At 40.9% G+C, this 27481-nt stretch overlaps 2 protein-coding genes across 5 annotated transcripts in view; both read left to right on the forward strand.

The window, feature by feature from the left end:
* Positions 1–6327, forward strand: part of tgfi1 (Transforming growth factor beta-1-induced transcript 1 protein) — a 29172-nt gene extending 22845 nt beyond the window's left edge. For 2 of the 3 annotated variants that reach the window (XM_014158489.2, NM_001139971.1), the window contains 7 exons: positions 1138–1222; positions 1940–2032; positions 2606–2788; positions 3125–3298; positions 3593–3674; positions 4805–4953; positions 5137–6327. In XM_014158489.2, coding sequence (XP_014013964.1) covers positions 1138–1222; positions 1940–2032; positions 2606–2788; positions 3125–3298; positions 3593–3674; positions 4805–4953; positions 5137–5403 — 1033 coding nt within the window. In that variant the 3' untranslated portion in view covers positions 5404–6327. The remainder of the gene's footprint in view (positions 1–1137; positions 1223–1939; positions 2033–2605; positions 2789–3124; positions 3299–3592; positions 3675–4804; positions 4954–5136) is intronic. The other variant, XM_014158490.2, reaches the window with a different exon arrangement.
* Positions 6328–6564: 237 nt separating this feature from the next.
* On the forward strand, positions 6565–26820 carry patl2 (PAT1 homolog 2). Of its 2 annotated transcripts, none has more exons than XM_045702591.2 (19): positions 6565–6696; positions 6926–7082; positions 7598–7866; positions 8042–8107; positions 8192–8245; positions 8398–8553; positions 8737–8808; positions 8963–9105; positions 9320–9394; positions 11317–11440; positions 11717–11834; positions 11970–12067; positions 12164–12217; positions 20874–21010; positions 24489–24645; positions 24899–25045; positions 25173–25270; positions 25427–25567; positions 25692–26820. In XM_045702591.2, exons 1-19 carry the CDS (start codon positions 6676–6678, stop codon positions 25723–25725), a joined length of 2121 nt encoding a protein of 706 aa, XP_045558547.1. In that variant the 5' UTR covers positions 6565–6675; the 3' UTR covers positions 25726–26820. The 2 variants fall into 2 exon arrangements, with proteins under 2 accessions (XP_045558547.1, XP_045558549.1); XM_045702593.2 differs by having other exon boundaries at positions 9032–9105.
* Positions 26821–27481: the final 661 nt, after the last annotated feature.

Genomic DNA, 27481 nt, shown 5'->3' on the forward strand with positions numbered 1-27481 from the left:
AGGTGGCTCTACAAAGTATTGACTTTGGAGGGGTGAATAGTTATGCACACTCAAGTTTTCTGTTTATTTGTCTTATTTTTTGTTTGTTTCACAATAAAATATATTTTGCATCTTCAATGTGTTGTGTTGTGTAAATCCAATGATACAACCCCCCCCAAAAATGAATTACAGTTTGTAAGGCAACAAAATAGGAAAAATGCCAAGGAGGGTGAATACTTTCGCACGCCACTGTATATATATAAAAGTGTTCATAAAACTTGGGGGACCAAATAAAATCTCCCGCGGGCCGCCAGTTGGTGAACCCTGCCCTAAAGGCATAAACACTGTGGTGTGTCCCAAATGACACTCTATTCCCTTTATAGTACATTGCTTTTGACCAGGGACCCTAGGGCTCTTGTAAAAAGTAGTGCACTATATAGGGAATAGGGTGCCATTTGGAATGCATTCTATTTTGTCCAGAATACTGTCTTTTTAGTGCTCCTACTATAGTTGAAGTGTGTTTACTGCTATGTGTTCAGTTAAACGACCAATCAGCAGTTGAACCAATAACAAAGTTTTGGTAAAAAGCTGAAGGATGGGCCTGGAGAAATGTAATCACTCTTAAATTCTTAGACTGAGCTATAGATGCAATCACTGACCATCCAAGATATAAAAATGATAGTTTTAAGCATGTTTTGAAACTCTATAGTATTTGTTTACATTTACAGTGTTTTCAAACATTGGAGTAACACAAGCTTATATTGTGGGTACTAATGGGGTACAACAGTTGAAATAAGCTCATGAGGCATTAATAAATTAGATTCTCTTCAAGAATCAATGGGTATATATGATTAATGTATAAGTGCAAATATGGATGTAGCAACTGCCGATTGCCCCTTTAACTCCTCCCAAAGTTGTGCTCATTAGGGAATGCTTTTACAAATGTTTTGCAATGGAAAATGAATGTTTATTATTTTCTTAAGTCAAGGTAGTCTCTCCCTGTTTCAGTCCATTTTTTTCCATTTGACTAATGAACACGATCCTGTACTCTAGATGTGCTCATCCTTTATCATTTTTTATGTCTGAAATGTTGTCTCTCCAACTGGAAATGCTTAACCTGTGTTTTAAATGATAAAATAAATGTATTAATTCATTCAGTTCGGTGAAGCCGTCAGCCACCTCAGCTACACTTGAGCTGGACAAACTCATGGCCTCTCTGTCTGACTTCAGAGTCCAGAGCACAGTAAGAGTCCCACTACCAACCTGTACACTTCACATTAAACACTACAGCCTGTACGCTACTGCACAGTTTAGTTCACTACGGGCAACATTTTTGTGACGCAAAAGAGCACAGATTTGTGCAAAAATACTTTAAACCTCATTATAATCTGGCAGTGTAATTGAACTTTGAACTTTCTTTCAACAAAGTGTGTGATAAGGTGACATCTCTTCATGCATTGGGGGGAAAGGGGGGTACCTAGTCAGTTGTACAACTGAATGCCTTCAACTGAAATATGTCTTCCGCATTTAACCCAACCCCTCTGAATCAGAGAGGTGCGGGGGCTGCCTTAATCGACATCCACATCTTCGGCGCCCGGGGGACAGTGGGTTAACTGCCTTGCTCAGGGGCAGAACGACAGATTTTTACCTTGTTAGCTCGGGGATTCGATCCAGCAACCTTTCGGTTACTGTCCCAACGCTCTAACCACTAGGCTACCGCTCAGTTTGCTGAACACACATTGTTGTAGAAAAGTAAAAAATGAAATCCCGCTGCCAGATTATAATGATGTTTACTGTATTTTTTTTCATAGATCTATGCTCTTTTGCACCACGAAAATATTGCAGATCATCTTATAATACTGTATATACAGTACAATGTTCTTGATGCATTGCATTTATATATAGTCCTCTTTCTCTCTCTGCTTGTCTATCGTTATCCACTCATGCTCTACGCATTAAGAACGCTACAGAGTTCAAAACTGTGGAGCCGCAGAGCCATGCGGTCTATTGTGACGTACGTCGCCCGCGACTTGATAACAGCCAGTTAAATGAGGTTCGTAAATGGGCCGCGCGGACTGTCGCGTCTCTGCGGCTGTGCACTCTGAATTGAGCTTTACTCTCTGTTTACAATTATATGCTTGTCTGTCTCTGTCCTTCCCTGTCTGCTTGCCAGTGTCAACGGTTGTGTTCCAGGTCGTCTTTATTGCAGTCGATGAGTCGGAATGACTCAGAAGATTGCCATATCATATTGATTTAGTTCCCTGAGATGTTACTCACAAAGCTTCCCAGAGTAGAAGTGCTGATCTAGGATCAGATCCCCCCTCTTATTCATTTTTATTTAAAAGGCAAAACCGATCAGAGATCAGCACTCATACTCTGAGATGCTATGTGAATATGGGTTCAGATCTCACAATGCCTGATGACTTCACCAGGTATTGTGAGATCTAATAATCAGTGCAGTGCGACTGCAACATAGACGACTCGGAACGCCCGTTCAGTTCAACTAATTCAAAAGCATGACAAGAATCACCGTGCACTCTCTGGTCCTAATGCATCCTAATCACATTGACATTTGTGTCACAGGTGTTCATTGGTATGTTATGTAACTCTCCTTCTCTCTTATTAGCCAGCTCCAGCTGTCACACCAGTGATCACAGTACCACAGCATCCGGTCCCGCCCCCACAAGCCTCTTCCGGCGGCTCATTGGACAGCATGCTGGGGCTCCTCCAATCGGATTTAACCAGGCAGGGAGTCCCCACATCCTCCAAGGGTAGCTGCTCGGCCTGTCAGAAACCGGTTGTAGGACAGGTGATCGCTCAACACTGTCCCATTGTGGAGATTCTTCCTGTACCTTGTAGAACATAACCATTTTTACTAAGAAAGTTCTTAACTTTGTTCTGTTTCACATGAAATGCACCACATTTGTGCTTAATCTATGGGCAAGCCAGTACCCTTTTCACACTTGTGCCAACCCAAACCCCACTGTGCTGGCTCGAATGTTTTCTTTTAATACTGTGCAACATGGTTCCAGTAACTATGGTGGATGCGTAACCAGGCCAGCTCAGTACAGTTTGGCTTGGCTCGATTCGGTTCAGTAGTGCGAAAAGCCATTAAATGACTGACCTTTCACCTTTGACCCTCCAGGTGGTGACTGCTCTGGGGCGGGTATGGCACCCGGAACACTTTGTGTGCTCGGAGTGTGAGACAGAACTGGGCAGCCGGAACTTCTTCGAAAAGGACGGTCAGCCGTACTGCGAATCGGACTACTTTACCCTCTACTCTCCCCACTGCGCACACTGCAACAAGCCCATACTCAATGTAAAAGCTCCACCTGACACTGTGTGTGTGTTTGTTTGTGTGTGTGCAGGAGTGTGTGTGTGCGTGCATGTGTGTGTATACTGTCTACTTCACCACAAATGTCTATGTACTTACATAAAACGGTGTCACAATTAATACATTGTGTTTACCTACTGTATATATCTAATTTCCTCCATTACACTCCTTCTCATTTTCATTAACATGTCCAGTGATATTAGCCTTAGTTATATAGCCCTTACAACGTGTGTATGCCACCTGAAGCCATAAAAAATGTTTTCTGTGTTGCCTGTGTAGAAAATGGTCACCGCCCTGGACAAGAATTGGCACCCGGAGTGTTTCTGTTGCGTCAAGTGCAGCCGGGCATTCGGAGAGGAAGGTAATAAACCCACGCTTCCTGCCAAGGGCCACACTGGGATGTAGACAATAATGAACTATCGGTTGTTTTGTTCCATGGTCCTCAGCAATACAACACCAGAAAATACAATTACTTTGATGTTCCAAGAATAGAGTGCCTTTTGCAGCCCTTTGATATTTGAAAAAGAAATTGTGCACCAATATTGAATTTTAAAAGCCTGTTGTATTAAATGAAGTGTCTTTTAATAATATAAATATATTTTCCTGTTTTTCTGACTTCAAGGAAGATTTTAACCCACTTAGCCCCTATATTTCCCCAAGTATTCACCATCTTCTTTTGTTCTCATCTTTTTTTTGCCCTAGTTCTTTTGTTGCTTTGACAAAGTAATTTTTTAAGATTATTATTTATTTTATATGATAAGTGATTCATTTACATTTGTCCCTCATTTTAAGGTCAATCCTGTTTCGTGAACTGAACTCTCATTTTAATATAGGGAAACCATTCCTTTTAAAATAAATATTCAAAAGAAACTTTGAACAGGTAAGAGTCAAATCATAGTGTTAAAGCAGGTGAGCTGGTTCTACTCTTTTTGGCCATTTGCGTTGAGCATAACACGTCAAACCTATTACCCATTGATAGATGGGATAGAAATGTTTGAACAACTTTTGTATTTTTGTTAAGCTTGCTTTCTATCACTATAATGGGAACGAGAAAGCATGTGCATGCTCCCATACGGAAAACTATCGCTCAAGTCCAACAAAATGGAATATAACATTACGGATAAAGTTCGGAATGACACAATTTCATGTGTACAACATCTAAAGACCTGCATCACTATACAGAGAGCGTTGCCGTTTCTAAAATTATGTATTTGGGTGTTTGGGTATTTGGTTAGTGTTTTTTTATGAAGTTTACCATTTTTATAACAATATGTTAAAATTACGTGAAGGCCCTCTTTTCATGGAATGACCCTACTACTGAGGCTTACACACACGTATTACTTCATTACTTCCAATTTGGCATGTATTTTGGCATATATTTCAATGAGTGAATGTAAATGTACTACCATGTATTTGGAATACATTTTCTATATGTTTCTTGATTTGTTTTACGTAATACTTAACCGCCTGTGTCTCCTCCCCTCTCTGTAGGTTTCCATGACCGCGAGGGTCAGCAGTACTGCCAGCAGTGCTTCTTGTCCCTCTTCGCCTCCCGTTGCCAAGGATGCACCCAGCCAATCCTGGAGAACTACATCTCTGCCCTCAACTCCCTGTGGCACCCGCAGTGCTTTGTGTGCAGGGTAAGTGTGTGTGTGTGTCGGGGGTGGGGTCTGTGTCTTTATGTCAATAAGGACAAAGATTGGCCTAACAAGGACACTTGTTACGAATGTGAATTGAACACCACACAAACCACGCACCACACTTTTTTTTTATCACATGTTCATCTCCAACTCAACTCCATTTGCCTTTTGTCGTGTCTGCAGGAGTGCTACTGCCCCTTCGTCAACGGCAGCTTCTTCGAGCACGAGGGCCAGCCGCTGTGCGAGGCCCACTACCACCAGTCGCGCGGCAGCATGTGCCAGGCATGCCAACAGCCCATCCTGGGCCGCTGCGTCACCGCCATGGGTGCCAAATTTCACCCGCACCACCTGGTGTGCCACTTCTGCCTCAAGCCCCTCAGCAAGGGCTGTTTCAAAGAGCAGGAGAACAAGCCCTACTGCCACCCCTGCTTCATCAAACTCTTTGGCTGAGCACCGAGAAGGACGCTGCCCATCCTATGTTTTCTTCTTCCATAACTCCCATACCAGGTGTATGTCGTGTTCATTAGGGCACATAACAATTTAAAATGTTTTGCAACAGAAAACGTAAATGAGCATTTCTTATTGGACAAGTGCAAGTCCGTCCCTGTTTCAATGCGTTTGGTGCCTAATGAATACGACCCAGCTCTTTTCTAGTTGCGAAGTTGAACAAATATCTGTCAGCCATTTTGTTTTGTCGCAGAGAATGAGAGAGAGATCAGAGCTGGACTCTTTCTGGGTTATAAGACAACATTGGCGACTAGAAAGAGAAAGGGAGAGAGAGAAAAGGCTAAGACAATCCAATTCTCTATTAGACTTGTACTATGCAGGCAAAACTGGTTGAAATTATGTCATAATGAACATTTCAACTAGTTTTGTCCGCAAGGTACACAGAAATCTAAGCGTGACAGAGGCCAACAAAAATATTTGAGTGAGAAGGGAGCATAGATCTCCAAGACACATAGATGACCAATGCAGAAGCCATAGCTAAACGTTTGAGGAAGTTTTCCAAAGAGAAAATAATTGAAAGTTGTTATCACATGGTGTATGTAAATCCATGACCTATCAAATGGAATATTGACCACTGAATTATTTGAAATTTACATTTTTGATGGTATCGAATGGAACCTTTTTATGAACATTTTGATTAAGGATTTTTAATAAAAACCCATTTAATATATTTGCTTTACATTGCAAAGTATAATTATCACTGCTATTGCATTTCTATATTGATATATTGTCTATTTTAAATTTGAGGCTACCATGTATCGGGGTTGTAGAGCCAAAGATTTTACAATGTTTTTTCACCATTGTGCTATGCAATTATGTATAAAGAATACCAAAGAGTAAAATAAACACAATTTTGTTCTGCCCTGACTTTGGTGTTGAGGGTATTTATTCTGTTTCAAGAAATAAACATCCATTCTAATTTGCACGTAGAAACAAGCAATGGACGTGATTGTCATTTTGTTCTGACTGTTGTTTAACATCCTTATTACCAGTAATATTTTAGACTGCACCATAATTACGGATCTTGCATGCAAACATGCATTTTGTAATCCACAGAGGGAATGCGCATGTATAGTTTTTTTTCCAGAGGCCCCCGCCCCCGACAGGTGTGGTCATTTAAAACGCTAATGACCATACAAAGATGTCCAAAAAGAGAAAGGTAGCAGAAAGGTAAACCGACGCATAGAAGTGTAATATTGTCCGAAAAATATTCAAATGAGTGACTCAGAACAACAAGTAAGTTGACCGTTTTTGCGCTTCTTCGTGTGCAAAGCTGAGATACACAAGTATTGTTTTAAGTACATTCTCAAAACAACTCGCCTACACGTTGCTGCATCACATGCGTCGAAGTTGTAGTAGCCGCCGAGTCTAGTTCATTCTGAATTGTATCTTAAGTTATTCAATGGCGGTAGCATCGACAGCAGATGTCACCCTTGTATTTTCCTCCCTCCGTACTTTCTTTCAGGAGACTGAAACCGCAGTCTCTCAACCTCAGTGGCCAGAGAACGGAGGCCAATGGAGCGATGAAGAAGGGGGGGCAGGCATGGACGAGTGTGGATTGGCAGAGATGGCAGAGGAGGATGAGGAAATAGATATCTACAACAATGAGACGTTTGGAATGGGTATGTTTTAAAAAAATATATTAGTAGTATATTTTTTATTATTGTTTAATGATGCACCCATGCATCATTATAAGTCACACAAAACATCCCCATCAATCTGTCAATTTAAGCTATATATATATATATATATATATATATATATATATATATATATAATATTTTTTATGGGCTGCGTCTCAAACCTCCGCATCCGCCCATGTCGGCCTTCCGCATGTGCGGTGGCTGTGTGTGTCAGACCATGAGACATCTTGAAAATCTGTCTTCTCACGAAAAACGTCTGTAGCGTCCAAAGGGGAGACTCTCACGAACACGGTGCTCTATGACCCCCACAAGTGTCACGGGACTCCTCTGAATGTTACCCATACAAATGAATGGAAGTATGGAGCTAGATTTGTGCCAACAAATGGGTTAAATATGTGGCCAAATAAATTTCCTGATATTGCCAAGAATAAAACTAAATGGGTTCAGCTATGATGTAAATTATTATATTTAAATGTTTTACAATGGGCCTCTAGATATAGATACAGAGGTGGGGGACACGGAAGGGGATCCCACCAACCCTCTGTTCCAATTTGGAGAGAAACCACCTGCCCCACCTGCCTTGCCTGCCTTGCCATCCCTCTCCCCCAGCTCCCCCTCCTTCTCTCCCAGGGCCCGGCCACAACTCCGGGTCCAGGGCCCTCCGGGCCGACGAGGAAGGGGACAGAGGGGCGGTCAGGCCATGGCGCAGATGTTTGAAGACCCAGCTGTGGTGAGGACTGTGGAGGGGCGACCAAGTTTGCAGGTGATTACTACTCTTGAGAGGTCAGTTGTATCCAGTAGGAAGAAAATGTTTTGAAACTGGATGTAATACCTGAACTTGTCCAATAAAACACGTTTTCTATTGCAAAACATGTCCTCATTCAACCATTTTAGTCTACGTTCTCTAGTTTACACATTACCATTTGTTATTTCCTCAGAGCTTGGACAGCGCTATAGTGGACGTTGGGAGCGTCTCCTACTGGGATGATCTAGATCCAGATGCTGTGAGTCATTTGTCACAACCCCATTCTGATGACAAAATATATTTACTGTCATTTGACCTACTCTGCTCCTCTTTTCTCTCACAGTGGATGTTGTCATCTTATGAGAGAACCAGACACGCCTCTGGATCAGTATTGCAGGTAGTGGGTGTTACATGTGGAGGACTACCAACACAGGATAATATCACTTTTTCAAAAGAATCTGATACTGAAAATGAAGGGGATTATGCCATGTTTAGTAGCATTAGACCCTAATGGTTGGTTTGGCACATTTGGGTGATCTCTTTCGACAGGACCCGGCCATTGTGTGTGTGATGGACAGTCATGCCCCTGGCAGAGGACCAAACTACCTGGACTCTCACTACCCATTCTCCAACTCAAGTGGGAGGAAAGGGGGCCTAAGAGGGTCATACTCAAATAGACCATTTGGGCAAAGATGCCCATCTCAGGTAATTGACTGGTGGAGTAGTTGTCTGAAGGACTAGGGCACAAGGGAGAGATGGCCAAAGATGGTCTATTGCTGGGTAGTTGACCTGAATCTTTGGTAAATATTTTTTTAAAGACTATGTAACACACTGCCCAGTCTATGGCCGATGGCAAATTTACTTGTATTTGTTTAACTTCTCTTGCAGATTAATACCATGTTGCCCAGCTCTCCCATCGTCTCCCGGCGACCTTTCACCACACAACAGCCATATAACCAGGTTCCTGCCTTCCCATCAATTGTGTACATTTAAAGTCATCTGCTCACAATTTGTATGAATTTGTTAATGTATCTGCATACCAGAAGCATGTAGGGAGATGTAATTCTCTAGTTCTGTTGGTGTGAGTTGTAATGGAGATGTTCTGTTCACTGAGGCGGGGTGCTTCCCCTCGCCACGTCCCTGCCCCTCCACCCATCAACCTCTGACCCCGAAAATGATGCAGCTTCGCTTTGGTGCAAACTCCCCAAGACCCTCTCCCTTCTACAGCCCCTCGTCAAATCGTGTGCAGCGATTCAGGTCTGTGTCGTAATTAGACTTTTTTCCCGTATCTTTCTGAGTGAAGAACCTACAAGGACAAGAGTTGGACACCTGCTCTGGTTCTTTTGTCTCTGACCACAATCTGTTGAGAGAATGTATCTCACTATTCTATAAAATGGCTTCTAATTGTACTGCATATTCTTAGAGATGAATAGGGTTTGACCTATAGTTATCACTTATCTCTCCCCCACAGGTTCCCTGGTCCAGTGACACAGCTTCATCCCCAACACAGACGGCTGTTGAGTCAAAGGCAACAGAGATCCCAAAGGTTTGGCACGTGCTTCTACTTTAAGTTGACTTATATTTGATATTATTACCCTATGTCTACAATGTGGTTGCTTGACCAGTCCTAGAGTGAGTTATGTCCAGAGATCAAAGAATCTCTTATCATATTCAACATGGTTGCGCTTAATATTTCTGCAAATGTGTTGCTTCTTGGATGCATTAGTTTAAACACTAACCTATTTCCCAGACCCTATTCCTGGAATAAAGCGCTTTCAATGGAGATTCTCTATTGTACTAGCTTTTTAGGACAGGATATGCTTGAGCCCTATTCGGACGGTGTTCATTTTACTGGGGGAGGTCGGGTAATTATGTGCATGAGCATAAAACGGCACATTTTAATTTCAATCCCGTGCAAATCTGCCATGTCAGTCATTTTTACATGGCGGAATAGAAACAAGTCCAGCCAGAATAACCTACTGTTTTTCGTTGAACTCAAGTCCTCTGATAATACTAGGCCTGTGCGCATCAACATCCCTGTGTTTTCTGAGGCATTTGAGTTTGACAGGTGCTGCTAGCAGTTTGAGCAAGAAAATAAGAACTGATTTGATAAATTGATTCTTAAAACAAAGTGCTGCGCGTATATTTCATATGAATGGCATGCATTATCAACTTGCACTGTGAATACTTTTGTTTAAACGTTTTGTGCCAATGTATTGAAATTCAACATCGCCAAATGCGTCAGTTTAGTAAGGCCTAAATGTGCAATAAAAAAGTATTGTGCCCATGCCTATTTAATGAAACCCTGGCTGTTGATGTAGGCAATGGATCGCAAAGCAGGGCATCCCTGACTCACCACTGAGAAACATTTTGGAAATAGCAATTTCTCTTTCATCCTTAAATGCGTCTCGTTTGCTTCTGAACAGTGAATTTGCACATCAGCAGGATGGAGGGATTTTTTATTATGAGGGACTACCATGGATCGCTAAAATGGCCCTAATGATTATGATCACAAAATGTAAATATTATGGACACCTTTACATTTGACAGCCAAGCACAAGTTATCAGTGTAGCCCATTATCGTCTAGACACAGCTAGAATAAGAACCTCCAGGCTTCCGTCTTTATTCAAAATAAAAAAATTACAGGGGGAAGTTTGGAAAAACAAGTCCTGTGTGAATCGTCCTCTGGAATAACGCGCATGCTGGAGTAACAATACTAGTCCTGTCCAAATGGGGCTTTAGTTTGTCAGGATTGCGGTCAATTCGGAACTTAATTAAATTCCATGCATGAATTTAAATTCGAATTGGACACACCGCACAGGAAGCAGAATTAATTAAATTCTACATCATTCTAATTAAAACTGCGACATGATTCATGAGTCTCATTCCTTTGACAATTATTTTACCAAAAGCATCTGTCCCTTAATGCAAAGAATACAGATAGCACTTCAAATATATTAGCTTGATTGCAACTCGGATGTCACTGTATTTGTTTGTATTTTTGTCACGATATTAGGTTTGATGCATTCTGGGAATAGTTTTTTTTCCTTCATATTTAACATGTAAGTGAATTATTATTTATCATTATAGAGATCTTAGAATATTTCCAGACTACTGTAATGATTTAATTTAAGGAGAATGTCTATAAATAAAATGTATTACATAGTATTGGTCACCAAATGTCAAAATACAAATGTTTTTAGTGATGTATTGAAAAAATTGGCCTGTTTGAATTTCATTGAATTAAATTCTACCTCCTTTAATTCCAATTCTGCTTCCTGTGGGGTGTGGTAAATTTGAGAATTGAATCCGAATTAGAGCTATTTGCTACTTTAATTCATGATTGGCCTAAACCCTGCTCGCTCCCATAAACCTGCCCCAAAGGAATTCGAAGGTACTGTATTTTATTTTTATATATAAAAGCTTTGCTTTGATAATTGAAGCTTATGACTTGTTGATCTCTCTAGAAAACCAGACAGCTGGGACCCCTACTCTAACCTCATGTCGGCTAAAGAGAAAGAGTGGATCATTAGACTACAGATGATTCAGCTCCAGAGCGAGAATCCCCACCTGGACGACTACTACTACCAGGTACTGTAGGTTGGCTGGCACTTCTCACTCCTCTCATTCTTTGTTGTCTTTAACCTTCAATCCTCCGAAATAGGATTTTAGTTCCCCACATATTCCTCCAATGGCATTTTAGTTCCACATTCTCCTCCAATAACTTGGTACCCAATTCTCTACTAAAACCCCCACAGCAATCTTTCTGCATGTTCTTTCTTTTTATACCATAACCACAGTTTACTTTTGGAATAATTTCCAGAAAGGGCTGTTGCATGATGGCTCTCCTCTCACATTGTGCTGTAGGAGTACTATCGGCGAATGGAGGCCAAGCTGGCAGAGGAGGAGTTGGGCATGCGAGGCAAGAGGGAGCCACCCAAACTCACCACCCCCTACGTCACCAAGATGGACTCTTACACCCCAGGTTTCTCCATATATCCCACATGCACTTGTCTTTATCTGTGCATGGTGCTGAAGTGTACTTTGGAAGGGGTCATTGTTTGTATACGGCTGAATGTTTGCATTTTCTTTAACCTGAGTGATGCTGTTGCTATTTCAGTGGTGCACATCGAGGGTTCCCTAGGCCAGGTTGCCGTGTCGACGTGTTTCTCTCCTCGACGAGCGATCAATGCAGTTGCAGCCCACTGTCCACACGAGGTGAGGACATGCTTTGGGCACTTTTTGAAACCCTTTTTGAAGAATGTATAACAGTTAAACTGAACTGTACGTTCTCTGAATGCTCTCTTCCCGCAGGAACTAAAAGACATCAGGCAACAGCGATTGGACGTCCTAAAGAAAATAGAAAAGGTAAAATACAGAAAATGGCATGTTAAAGGAGTGTTCCACTTTATTTTCATCCCAAAAATGTATGTATACACCACCGTTCAAAAGTTTGCAGTCACTTAGAAATGTCCTTGTTTTTGAAAGAAAAGCACTTTTTTTTTTGTCCATTTTAAAATAACTTGAAATACAGTGTAGACATTAATGTTGTAACTGACTATTGTAGCTGGAAAGGCAGGTTTATTTTAATGGAATATCTACATAGGCGTACAGAGGCCCATTATCAGTAACCATCATTCCTGTGTTCCAATGGAACTTTGTGTTAGCTAATCCAAGTTTATCATTTTTAAAAGGCTACTTGATCATTAGAAAACCCTTTTGCGATTATGTTAGCTCAGCTGATAACTGTTGTTATGATTAAAGAAGCAATAAAACTGGCCGCCTTCAGACTAGTTGAATGTCTGGAGCATCAGCATTTGTGGGTTTGATTACAGGCTCAAAATGACCAGAAAAAATCTTTCTTCTGAAACTCATCAGTCTATTCTTGTTCTGAGAAATGAAGGCTATTCCATGCGAGAAATTGCCAAGAAACTGAAGATCTTGTACAATGCTGTGTACTACTCCCTTGACAGAACTGCGCAAACTGGCTCTTCCCAGAATAGAAGAAGAGTGGGAGTCCCCGGTGCACAACTGAGCAAGAGGACAAGTACATTAGCTTGTCTAGTTTGAGAAACAAACGCCTCACAAGTCCTCAACTGGCAGCTTCATTAAATAGTACCCGCAAAACACAGTCTCAACGTCAACAATGAAGAGGTGACTCTGGGATGCTGGCCTTGAGCCTCTTCACTGTTGACGTTGAGACTGGTGTTTTGCGGGTACTATTTAATGAAGCTGCCAGTTGAGGACTTAAAGCGTCTGTTTCTCAATCCAGGTAGTCACTCCCGGTTTAAGTAAAATTTATTCCGTTGGTGCCTAATGAACATCACCCAAGACAAGCGTCATTATGATTCCACTATTTATAAGGTAACTCCTATATGTGTCGTTAACACCATACCTGCTATAGTTCCTGAGTATTATCACTATCATCCAAAAACTTAATTTCGTAATGGAAATAAATCAAGTAGATTAGGATAAATTTCACTCTCCTCATTCATACATTGGCAGTGTACATTTATATTAACTTACAGTATACTTATCCTATAATTCCAGTATTAACTTATAATGATTGATTATAATTGCAGATCAGTTTCTCAATGAACTCTTAATCTAAATTACTATAAATTTCACAGTGTAGACCTCTACAGTCAACCTGATACCCCAAAATGAAAAAGGCAATCAATTTTGGGCACAGTTGAACCCCCCCTCCCCCTTTCAGGCACTGATTGTCCTGGCGTCTTCATTGTCTTCTTCAGATAGCTTTACAGTTCAAAGTGGATGGCCCATGATAATGTGCCACCGGTTGTCTTGTCCATTCATCAACCAGTATACCAGCAACATCTCTCTTAGGAGTGTGACAGGAGTCCACGTGGAGTGAGCATGGGGAGAGAAGACATGAGAGAAGAAACTGTTGATAGTTTAGATTGGATGCTGTAAACGGTTGCTGGCTCGGTCTCGGTAGAAGTGGTGCGGACAGGGCCATATTGAACGCCTTTGTCGCTTTTCTTCAGCAAGTTACACGGGGTTTTGCGGTTCACGCACTGTTCTCGTGGTCAAATTATCCCTTCCATGCATTAAGACACCAACTGTGACCTCGAGAGGAAAGATCAGAATAAGAGTTCAGTTCCGATTCAGGAAATCCAGACAAGCATTGACTTTAAATGATTACGTTTACCAATTATTCTTAATACCAATGTCTAAACATATGTCAAAGAGAATAACACATGCTATTGAAACAATTTTTTTCAAATGGGCTTATCCTCACAATCACACTGTTATTAACTTCATCACAGAGCCACAGGATCAGGAAGTTAGACCTCTAACCCGTCGGGAGAAATCCCAGCAGTCCTAATCTGGTAAGATTTGTATAAAAACAGAATAAGCAACACGACAATATACTCCTTCACATATCTCTCAATACATTCCTTACATTTCACACAAGGTGTGTGAACTTCAATCCAAAACTTGTACCTCCCCCATTTGACACATGACTCCCAATGTGAGTAATGTATAAAGAAAATATGGGGGAAAATCGACTACTCGTCAAAATAGAACAATAAACACTACCCTCAATAATTCCATTAAAAAAAAAATTGAGTTGCAAAATATACATCCACTTAGGTTGGAGTCATTAACTCGTTTTTCAACCACTCCACAAATGTCTTGTTAAAACCTCTTGCATCTAGACGTTCCGCTAGCGGAACGCCTCGCCAAATATCCAATGGAAGAACGTGGCGCGAAATAAAAATGCCTCAAATGCAATAATTTACATTTTTCAACCATACGACTATTTTACACCATTTGAAAGATAAGACGCTCGTTAATCCAACCACATTGTCCGATTTCAAAAAGGCTTTACAGCAAAAGCAAAACATTAGATTATGTCAGGAGAGTACACAGCCAAAAATAATCACACAGCCATTTTCAAAGCAAGCATATATGTCACAAAAACCCAGAACACAGCTAAATGCAGCACTAACCTTTGATCTTCATCAGATGACACTCCTAGGACATTATGTTATACAATACATGCATGTTTTGTTCAATTAAGTTCATTTTTGTATCAAAAAACAGCTTTTTACATTAGCATGTGATGTTCAGAACTAGCATTCCCACCCAAAACTTCCGGTGAATTTACTAAATTACTCATCATAAACATTGACAAAATACATAATTATTTTAAGAATTATAGATACAGAACTCCTTTATGCAATCGCTATGTCAGATTTTAAAATAGCTTTTCGGCGAAAGCACATTTTGCATTATTCTGAGTACATAGCTCAGCCATCACAGGCTAGCTATTGACTGAAGCGTGCTAGCTCAACTGAGTTTTTATGGATATAAAGGAGGACATTATTGAACAAAAGGACTATTTGTGATGTAACTGGGACCTTTTGGAGTGCCAAGAAGAAGACCATCAAAGGTAAGACATTTATTATATCGCTATTTCTGACTTTTGTGTCGCACCTGCCTGGTTGAAATATGTTTTGTATGCAGATAATCGCATGGTGTGCTTTTGCCGTAAAGCCTTTTTGAAATCTGACTGGATTAACAAGAAGTTAAGCTTTATTTTGATGTATTACACTTGTGATTTTATGAAAGTGAAATATTTATAATTCTGTAGTTTGAATTTCGCGCTCTGCAATTTCACTGGATGTTGGTCAGGTGGGACGCTGCCGTTAAAGTTAACTATTTTCCAAGGTGGAGCTACCACTTCCCCGGAGAATAGTTATGGTATTTGTGCCCATTAATTGGTCACCTTGTATTAGAATCAATACTATAGCATCTGCAAATGTTTTACTGGAGAATACGGAAGACCTAATCTTATTCCAGTGTTGTTCCTCAAATATCACTGACACGCGTTACCAAAATTATTCACACTTGTCTTCCTATATCCATATAATCCCCAATAGGGCATAAACCAACCTCTCTCCTTATTGCTACTTTCTTTTAACCATGAATATAGCTTTCCTTCAGAATTGATAAGCAACTGTCTATTTTAAGATTAACCTGTAATGTGCCACATGTAGACAACACAGCCAATTCTTAAAATACATTTGTGGGCACAATACTACAGCCATTTTCTACCCACGACTTTGATTATAGCCAAGTTTATTCATGCAATAATTAATAACCATGTTTAGTTATCAATTATGATCATAGAGCTGTGACAATCACAATTACCTATCCACTTATTAGATTTAGGTAACTGTCTCATCTGATCACACTACAGGTAATTAAACAATACTTGTTGTTGACAAGCATATTCAATTCATAGCCATATTATTCATATTTGATTGAGTTATTTAAATACGACACCATTCTGTTATTCCAGCAGACCATTTTGGCAACAAAGCGTATTGCCTCAAAATAGCCCCGCCATTCATGTTGAATAACTTAGCCTTTTTAATTCAAACTAAGCAAGCTGATAAAATGTTGAGTTTATATCTTAAACAAAACTGTCGGCAGTATCTGTCTAGGCAAAACATACCAATACTTGAATAACAATCAGAAACCCATATTTTAGTCAATACTATAGAGCCAATGCTACTGAAATGACGAAGAAATCCTGCTATTAACCCAATTACAATGGTTTGTAATCTTAACATCTGGCACATAATGACACAATTACCAGAAAATAGCCTTAGTTCCACGCGTTTCACCGCAGAGATTCTCCCATGCGCAAAAGGAATAGATTTAAATCGACATTCATTGATTTAAAACCAGATCTTGCGCCTTGTAATAAAAGTGACATATTTAAATTATTTTACTACGTCACATTAGCTCCGTAATGTTGAGTAGTTTGATGGCGACCCTAATTTGGCATTGCACGATGTTACATATTATGTAGAGATTCCACCTTAATTCGCTCTAACTTGATGGAAAAACTCCTCATGCGGGGAAAAAAAGGCCTTAAGGGCAGTTTTATTTCAAATGTTGTACCCGGACTGAGGAAATCCAATAAGCGTTACATCGTAAGGGTAAGTTAACCAAAAGTGGACACACCAATCAGTTTGAGACAATTTCCCAGACTTAGTCGACAGTTTAATAATGCTTAAACCTCATATTTATCAAATGATCCATTAAAGGGACCAACTCAATCTATGTACGTCTACATATGGGTTGTTTAAGTTACATCTCATTATATTCCCAGTATTACTTTATCAAATCTCTAGTAATCAATTATATACACACAATTCATAATTTTCATATCGTCACAGAATCCATATAGAACGTTAGGTATTCACAGCAACCAAATCCATCGGCTCAGCAAACATTCTCCCAGCAGAAAACTGAAGTTTCCCGGACACTGCCCTGCGGGTTATAGGATCCTAAATGGTTCTCTATCCTCCCAGAAACTATAGACTTGCTGATAACGTCCCGCTCTCAATACCACCCTGAGATATTCTATGATGGGTAGTTACGGAACCCCAAGAGAACATATCAACACTTATTATCCAAATTTCAATCATTTTATTATGCAAATATCTATCTTATTTCCACACTCGCACAACTCTCATCACATTCACACAGTACTGTTCCCAAACACACTTCAATCAATAATTTTATCACCTGCAGGAATATTTTCGTACATGGGTGGATTTTGTTTATAGCTTTCACATATGTACCTAACTATTTTAAACCACTGCATATCATTAACTGATCTACTAATCATTATTTCTCAGGATCACACACAACCTTAATGATCACCCACACAGGATTGATCAAATGCTCACACAGAATTGGTCAGATGTCCACACAGAACATCATTGAAAAGGTTAACCACAGAGTCAACCTACCGCGCCCACACAAAGCTTCTACAAAGATTACCCACAGGATTTCAAACCATGTCTATATGAACAGGGAAACCCATAACATTTATCAAAATATTACCTAATTAGTGGTCCCAAAACAACTCCTAATAGTAACCCAGGTCATACCTGTTTACCTCATTTATCAAAACATTACGTTATAATTTGAACTTCACTAAGCCAAATGCCCTCGCAAGGCGTCACCTGCACTCTCGTTCCTGGTTCAATACGTCAACCTCACCAGTCCTACTGTGATCAACCCAGTACCACAGATCTGGACTTTTGGTAGCCCGCAACTGGCTAATTAACAATCATTTCCAAGGATACCTCACTTAAGAACACTCTTATTAACTCAACTCAGTCCTGCTAGTTACCCCAGCTGTGTCCCTCTTCAGGAAGACCTCGCTCTGAGCATACCCTCAACAGGGGCATTTATGGCTTTTGTTTTTTTTCTTAGCACTTATTGATTGTCCAATTAGTACTATCAATTCTGTGCACTTTCAAGTTCAATTATTGAAAGAAACCAGTCTCACCCTTAATCCAATTCTGTTAGAAATTATTAATCCATTCAGCTGACGCTCTCAGCCAGATGGGGATCCGATCATCTCCGAAAAGGGGAGTGTGGCTTTCTCCAGCTGCATCTAATGCAACTCCATGTGCACTGTTAACCTGAATTTCACTGGGAACAATCAGAAAAATGAAGTTCATTATCCCATCCTCGTTGCCAAAATTGTCGTGGAATTATTGTAATCAAAATACATTTTTAAATTTCTTCAAAACAAACTTTATTATTTAATTACTGCAGTAATGGAGCTGGTCAACGACTCTCCCATAGGTGATTCATTGAGCCCAAGGAGTGGATTTGAGCCACAGCATTTCATAGCAAAGTGGATGTTCATGACAAACGGATGTATGGAATGGGTCACAAGGTTAGGATTCGTATGAAAGATGCTAATAATTCACACTAAACAGTATGTTGTGTAAAGACTGTTCTCGTTGTGTAGAGACCAGGGTCTGGTCCTCAACTCTATACTGGAGCCATCTCCCCCTGGTACCCCAGTACAGAAACATTAACTCATGCTATGGAATGCGGTCTTTTTAGGCTTATCACAACAAAGACATCGTAAATCTCCTGTCAGAATGAAGCAACATTTTATTTTCGTGTCAAATTGGCAACCCATCCCTTATGGGATTAATTGACACATAAACAAACATTATGTGTTCGCTGCATTGCGCATCACATAAAGAGTGGAAAAAAATACAAAATTATACATAATAGTAAATAGGGTTATCCAAACAATAATTCATCCCTGGAGCAGTAAAATAATATATGTATATAAATTCAGCCAAAAAAGATGTCCTCTCGCTGTCAACTGCGTTTATTTTCAGCAAACTTAACGTGTAAATATTTGGATGAACATAACGAGATTCAACAGACATAAACTGAACAAGTTCCACAGACGTGACTAACAGAAATGGAATAATGTGTCCCTGAACAAAAGGGGGGGTCAAAATCAAAACTAAGTCAGTGTCTGGTGTGGCCACCAGCTGCATTAAGTACTGCAGTGCATCTCCTGGACTGCACCAGATTTGCCAGTTCTTGCTGTGAGATGTTACCCCACTCTTCCACCAAGGCACCTGCAAGTTCCCGGACATTTCTGGGGGGTAATGGCCCTAGCTCTCACCCTCCGATCCAACAGGTCCCAGATGTGCTCAATGGGATTGATATCCGGGCTCTTCGCTGGCCATGGCAGAACACTGACATTTCTGTCTTGCAGGAAATGCTGGAGGGTCATGTCAGGATGAGCCTGCAGGAAAGGTACCACATGAGGGAGGAGGATGTCTTCCCTGTAACGCACAGCGTTGAGATTGCCTGAAATGACAAGCTCAGTCCGAGGATGCTGTGACACACCGCCCCAGACCATGACGGACAGGCCTCGGGTGTAACGCACATTCCTTCGACGATAAACGCAAATCCGACCATCACCCCTGGTGAGACAAAACCGCGACTCGTCTGTGAAGAGCACTTTCTTGCCATCCTGTCTGGTCCAGCGACGGTGGGTTTGTGCCCATAGGCGACGTTGTTGCCGCTGATCTCACAGTACGGACGTTGCAATTTATTGCCCTGTCCACATCTTCAGTCGTCATGCCTCCTTGTAGCATGCCTAAGGCAGGTTCATACAGATGAGCAGGGACCCTGGGCCCCTTTCTTTTGGTGTTTTTCAGAGTCAGTTGAAAGGCCTCTTTAGTGTCCTAGTTTTCATAACTGTGACCTTAATTGCCTACCGTCTGTAAGCTGTTAGTGTCTTAATGACCGTTCCACAGGTGCATGTTCATTAATTGTTTATGGTTCATTGAACAAGCATGGGAAACAGTGTAAACCCTTTTACACTGAAGATCTGTGAAGTTATTTGGCTTTTTACGAATTACCTGAAAAAGGGACGTTTCTTTTTTTGCTGAGTTTACATGCACTGTGTGTGCGCAGAAAGAAATAGTCACTTGAACCCAGTCTGACAGATTCATATGGTAGACAAGCATATACACACCATTAACCACATAGAAGCTACAATTGTTTTACTATTATAGGTAGACCTTTTTTCTTTTATTCCAGGCTTTATCTAAATATTCCGCAAATGGAAATACACAATATACAAAAACATTTCAATTTCTCATCACTCAGCCACATAAGAGCAAGCGTTTATCGTGGTAGAAAGAGCAATGTAGGTTTAAATGAGTTTCGTTCTCTATTTCTTCGAAGTCATAATTTCGTTTCACCACAATACCGACCTGTTTCAATACGCAATAATCCCTGATCTTACCTGTGCACATAGTGATCTCTTTTTAGGTAGGTTATACGTAATGTATATCTCACAAACGAATTCGCCCTTAAACAAACAAAAGGTTCTCAATTTATTTGTGCTAAATCTCCGAGGCCCACTTTCATTCACACAGAGTGAAGAACCCTCTATTCTGTTGCATAAAACAACCATTTGATGCAATTACAGTATTATAACATAGTTGTGCAATTTTCTCCATAACTTCTATAACACCCTTTTACATAAAGGTTAAAAAAAAAAGTGAACCACTCATTTAATTTCAATATGCCATCTTGTTGGATATGGTGGTTCCCAAAGTGTATCATGTTGAAATGGGGGGGGGGGGAGAAGAAGAAAGTGACTGTTTGTGGGACATTACCCCCCCCCCGTCTCCTGTAGTTGTTCATGGTGCTGCTGGAGGTAGAAGAGCAGCAGAGGATGAAGGCACAGGTGCTGGGGGAGGATGAAAAGGGGCTGATGGAGAGAACTGAGATAAAAGTGGAGTACATCTACTCCCAGCTACAGCATCCTGACCTGTGAGTCCTGCTCTGCCGGTTGTATCAAGTCACCTTGAGCGAAAGTTCATTCAAAGTATTCATACCTCTTGACTTATTCCACATTTTGTTACAGCCTGAATTATGGATTAAATAGAATTCTACCCCATCTACACACAATACCCCATAATGACAAAGTGAAAAAAAACATGTTTTCAGCATTTAATTTTCAATAAATCTAATTTACATAAGTATTTACACCCCTGGGTGAGTACTTTGTAGAATCACCTTTGGAAGAGTACAGATTTGAGTTGTCTTGGGTATGTGTCTTCCACCTTTGCACATCTGGATTTGGGTATTTTATCATTCTTCCTTGAACAGCAATCAAGTCTTTCCACAGATTTTCAATGGGATTCAAGTCTGAGCTTTGGCTGTGCCACTCATGGACTGTCATGTTCTTTTTCTAAAGCCAATCCACTGATTTGGCTGTATGCTTGGGGTCATTGTGCTGTTGGAGTGTAAATCTTCGCCCAGGTCTGTCATTTGCACTCTGAAGCAGGTTCTCATCAAGGATTTGGTTCCATTCATTGTTCCTTCTATCCTTACCAGGCTCTCAGTCCCTGCTGCTGAAAAGCATCCCTGTAGCATGATGCTGCCACCACCATGCTTCATGGTAGGGATGGTGTTAGATGGGTGATGAGCTATGCCTGATTTCTCTCCAGACATGGCGCTTTGCAGTCAAGCCAAAGAGTAAGTTTTGTCTCATCAGACCACAGTCGTTTGACTTATCTCTCTCACGTGCCTTTTGTGAACTCCAGGTGAATTGGCATGTGCCTTTTTTTCTCAGGATTGGCTTCAGTCTGGCCACTCTCCCGTAAAGCCCAGATTGGTGAAGTGCTGTAGAGACTGCTGCCCTTCTGGCAGGTTTTCTGATCTCAGCCAAGGAACTCTGTTCTGTCATTGTGTTCTTGGTCACCTTCTTGACCAAGGTCCTTGCCTGGTTGCTCAGTTTGGTCAGACAGCCAGCTCTAGGCAGAGTCTGGGTAGTTCCACTTTTTTTTTTTTTCAATTTCCCTTTGCTGGAGACCACTGTGCTCTTGGAAACTTTCAACACTCAAGAAATTGTTTTATACCCTTCCCCAGATATACACTACAAGTCAGAAGTTTTAAAACACCTTCTCATTCAAGGGTTTTTCTTTTTACTCTTTTCTACATTGTAGAATAATAGTGAAGACATCAAAACTATGAAATAACACATATGGAATCGTATAGTAAACAAAGTGTTAAACAAATAAAAATATATTTGAGATTCAAAGTAGCCACCCTTTGCCTTGATAGCTTTGTACACTCTTGGCATTCTCTCAACCAGCTTCACCAAGAATGCTTTTCCAACAATCTTGAAGGAATTCCCACATATGCTGTGTGCTTGTTGGCTGTTTTTCCTTCACTCTGCTCTCTAACTCATCCCAAACCATCTCAATTTGGTTGAGGTCGGGTGATTGTGGAGGCCAGGTCATCTGATGCCGCACTCCACTTCTTGGTCAAATACCCCTTACACAGCCTGGAGCTGTGTTGGGTCATTGTCCTGTTGAAAAACAAAGGATAGTCCCACTAATCGCAAACCAGATGGGATGGTGTATCGCTGTAGAATGCTGTGGTAGCCATGCTGGTTAAGTGTGCCTTGAATTCTAAATAAATCAGTGTCACCAGCAAAGTTCCCCCACACCATAACACCTCCATGCTTTACTGTGTGAAATACACATGCGGCGATCATCCGATCACCCACACCGCGTCTCAAAGACACGGCGGTTGGAGCCAACAATCTAATTTGGACTCCAGATCAAAGGACACATTTCCACAGGTCTAATGTCCATTGCTTGTATTTCTTGGCCCGGGTAAGTCTTCTTATTGGTGTCCTTTTAGAAGTGGTTTCTTTGCAGCTATTTGACTATGAAGGCCTGATTTCACGCAGTCTCTGAACAGTTGATGTTGAGATGTGTCTGTTACTTGAACTCTGAAGCATTTATTTGGAATGCAAATTCTGAGCCTGGTAATTCTAATGAACTCTGCAGCAGAGGTAACTCTGGGTCTTCCATTCCTGTGGCGGTTCTCATGCATGAGAGCCAGTTTCATAATAGCGCTTGATGGTTTTTGCGACTGCACTTAAACTTTCAAAGTTCTTGAAGTTATTTTTCTGGATTGACTGACCTTCATGCATTAAAGTAATGGACTGTTTCTCTTTGCTTATTTGAGCTGTTCTTCCCATAATATGGACTTGGTCTTTTACCAAATAGCCCTATCTTCTGTATATCACCCCTACCTTCTCACAAAACAAATGATTGGCTCAAATGCATTAAGAAGGAAAGAAATTCCACAAATTAACTTTTAACAAGGCACACCTGTTAATTTAAATGCATTCCAGGTGACTACCTCATGAAGCTGGTTGAGAGAATGCCAAGCGTGCAAAGCTGTCAAGGTAAAGGGTGGCTATTTTGAAGAATCTCAAATATAAAATGTGGCGTTTTTAAAGCTTTTTTTTGGTTACTACATGATTCCATCTGTTATTTCATAGTTTTGATGTCTTCTATTTTACAATGTAGAAAATAGTAAAAAAATAAACCGTTGAATGAGTAGGTGTTCAAAAGTTTTAGAACGGTAGTATATGCCTCGTCATTTCTCGGAGATCTATGGCGATATAGTTATGGTAATGTTTCTGATCTGACATGCACTGTCAACTGTGACCTTATACACTGATTGTATAGAACACCTGCTCTCTTTATGACCTAGACTGACCAGGTGAAAGGTACAGTATAATCCTTTATTGTCACTTGTTAAATCCACTTCAATCAGTTTAGATGAAGGGGAGGAGACAAGTTGAAGGATGTTTTAAGCCTTTAGACATGGCTTGTATGTCTGCCATTCAGAGGGTGAATGGGCAAGACAAAAGATTGTCCGTTCAAGTGCCTTTGAACGTGGTATGGTAGTAGGTGCCAGGCAGTTTGTCAAGAACTGCAACGCTGCTGGGATTTTCACGCTCAACAGCGTGGTCCACCACCCAAAGGACATCCAGCCGACTTGATTCAACTGTGGGAAGCGTTGGCGTCAACATGAACCAGCGTCCTTGTAGACTCCATGCCCTGATGAATTTAGGCTGTTCTGATGGCAGGGAGTCCAACTGTGGCCAATTGTTTGGACATGATTTAGAAACACCTGTCTATACAGTGTACAAAACATTAAGAACACCTTAATATTGAGTTGCACCCCACCTCCCCCTTCTGAAAACTTTTCCATTGAGTTTTCACCCACACCCATCTATTTTAATCTGTTTTGAATTCATGCTCGAACACAACAAAATGTGGAATAAGTCCAGGTGTATGAACACTTTCTGAAGGCACTGGTCTAATTTAAACACCAAATTCAACAAGTAATCCCTGCATCCATTTTAGAGATTCTTAACTTTCAGATTTTACAACATTATTATGTTGTACAGTGATTCAGCCCTTGTCATATTTCACCCTAGAGAGGCAGGGGAAGAATTTCTGCCATGTCTCCTGGTGTCCAAAGGAAAGCAGCTACTTGCTCGACTCCTCCCCTTCCTGTCCCATGACGCCGCATTGAAAGTCTTAAGCATGGTGACATCTCACCTGCCTGTACTCATGAGCAGAGACGCAGATGAGGTCAGTTAAAAAATAAAATGTAAAAGTAATGTTCTGGTGTATCGCACCGTGTTACTTAGGGTTGTGGAACGTTTAAATATATTGTGTAGAACAAACATGCCTCTGACTTGTAGAGTAAGGAATCAAGTCGGTTATTTTAGTTTTGCCTACTGAACATGGCACTGTTGATTTGTATGAAGTGCTGCCTGCTTGACTGAAGAATAATCCATACTCTCACTTCCACACAACCGTGGCGTTCCACACATCCCTGCAGTCTCTTCCGGTTTTGTACCCATCTCTTCGAATTGTGATCGGAGGCATGACCTTCAGTCAGCTTATTGGGGTCCTTAAAGACTTTACGGCATCACTTCCCGACTCCAGCGATGGCAGCATGTGCCTCTCACTTGTCTGCCAAAGCAAGGTTTGTTACACTTTTCACTTTCTCACATACAAAGAATGGTATGCTAGGCTGCAATATTTGACTATCCAATATTTGACTATTGTGTGTTGCGCTGCCCTGTTCGTCATGCTCCCGTTTTACCTTTCAGTTTGGGCTCTCCTTACTCTACGCCCTGCTGTCCCAAGGAGAGAAGCTACTGTCCTCTGATGTTCCTCTGGAGCCCAGCATTGGTGACTTTGAGACCTGGTACAACTGCCTTCATTCCTAGCAATGTCTTTGTCCACATGCAACACTGTCCCTAAGTTGTAAATGGACATACTCGTAGGCTACAGTTAAATGTGTCTGTACATGGTCCTTGCCCCTTGTTGTTCATATTGACCATTTTGTCATTCTTATCTCCAGGACAGACACAGTCTTCCTGGTGGCATCGCAGCTATCCCAGAGTGCTCTGGTGGAGCCCCTTATCCTACCCTCGAACCTTCTCACACTCTTCTGCCGCTACCTGGACAAGCGTACCATCCACCAGCTGAAGAGCAATATGGAGTGAGTGTCAGAATTGACAGCACTTTCTTTTTTTAAATTGATGTTCTATGCATACATTGCAAAAACAATCGTTCATCGTAACCAATCCCAAGGTGTGTTCAATCAAAAACATTCTCTCATCTAGATCTGCGACTGGATACCTGGCTCTTCCGTCATAGTAGGCAAGGACATCTGAAGCAGAGACTGTGTTTTGGCTAATGTACAGAATGTAATGAGCACCAAAATGAAAACGAGTGGGCATGCATACCCTGAGGTATTCCCTCGGCCTAGACGTACCACAGTATGGATGCGTTTATACACACAGCCCAATTCTGACTCTTTTTTTTTTTTTTTAATTATTATTTTTTTTTCAATAATTGGTCTTTTGACTAATCAGATCAGCACTGAAAAATATTTGATGTGAAAAGATCTGTGATTTGTCAAAAGACCAATTAGTGGAAAAAATCAGAATTGGCCTGCCTGAGTAAACGCAGCCTATGCTACCCATGCATTGTTCTCCTTGTATGCAAAATGTGTTGTTTTAGAACACATGAATGCCATTCTTCTTATTCCTTCCTTCTTTTCTTCCCTCATTCCCTCACTTTCTTTGCACCATTCTGTTGTCTCGATCTGTTTCCTTTATCTGCTCCTTTTTATTTCCTACTTTCCTCCTTAGTCTCCAGTCCAGCAATTCAGATTTGCTCTCTAGTCACCAAAATTCTCTTAATTTTTAACCTCTATAATCCAGTCCATAGTTTTAACTGCTACAGTACCATAGTACCACAATGTGGTGTAATGGACATAAGTTAGTCCTATGATGTAACACAGCCAGTAGATGGGGCTGAGCGATTGATACGTCAGCTCTCTCTCCAGCTAACCTGCCTAATATTCAAGTCAAAATGAAAATATCAATTGATGTGTAATATCATTTCGGGAAGAGTAAGCTGTCATTTATCATTTTCATGATTTAAACGGTCTTCTCCAAAGAAATTGGTGTCTGAATCATGGAGGATTGTGCAGTTGCACTTTGTTAGTAGGTGTGTAGGTTACATTTTGTCATGGAAAAAATGTGTTTTCGGAAAATCAAATTGACTTCAAAAAACTATTTGGAAGTTTGGTTTCTTTCTAAAAGATAAATGTATATGGTTTTCCAAAGTGTACCCTCTATGCATATGTGCCATATGCTTTCTTCAATATTTATTTGAATATTTAAGTTGTAACTTGATCAAATTTAATCAGTTTAGTTGGAAACAGAATAATCACTCTTGTATAGCACTTGCAAAATAAGAAATAAAATTCTTTAAAAATAATTTGTCTTTAGTTTGAACAGTGTACACACCCCAACCTGCTCTGCAAGAGTAGACTTGGGTTGATGATCCTTGTGTTGTCTGTTAGATATGGATCTCTTTGTGTAGGCTACTGGACAATTTTCTGTAAATATATTTTCAACGTGTGTGTGTGTGTATACCCCAACAAATGAGTGGCTTTGGCTATTTCAGCCACACCTATTGCTGACAGGTGTGTAAAATCTAGCACACCGCCATGCAATCTCCATAGACAGACACTGTCAGTAGAATAGCTGTACTGAAGAGCTCTTTCCATGTGGCACTGTCATAAGATGCCACCTTTCCAACAAGTCAGTGTCAAATTTCTGCCCTGCTAGAGCTGCCTCTCAACTAAGTGCTGTTAGTGTGAAGGGAAACCTAGGAGCAACAACTGCTCAGCCGTGAAGGGGTAGGCCACACAAGCTCAGAGCGGGACCACAGAATGCTGTTGCGTGTAAAAATGGTCTGTTCTTAGTTGCAACACTCACTACAGTTCCAAACTGCATCTGGAAGCAACATCGGCTCAAACTGTTCATCGGGAGCTTCATGAAATGAGTTTCCGTGGTCGAGCAGCCTAAGATCATGTGCAATGCCAAGCGTCAGCTGGAGT

Source organism: Salmo salar, chromosome 19 (genome assembly GCF_965601325.2).
Source record: "Salmo salar chromosome 19, fSalSal1, whole genome shotgun sequence".
Classification (NCBI taxonomy): Eukaryota; Metazoa; Chordata; class Actinopteri; order Salmoniformes; family Salmonidae; genus Salmo; species Salmo salar.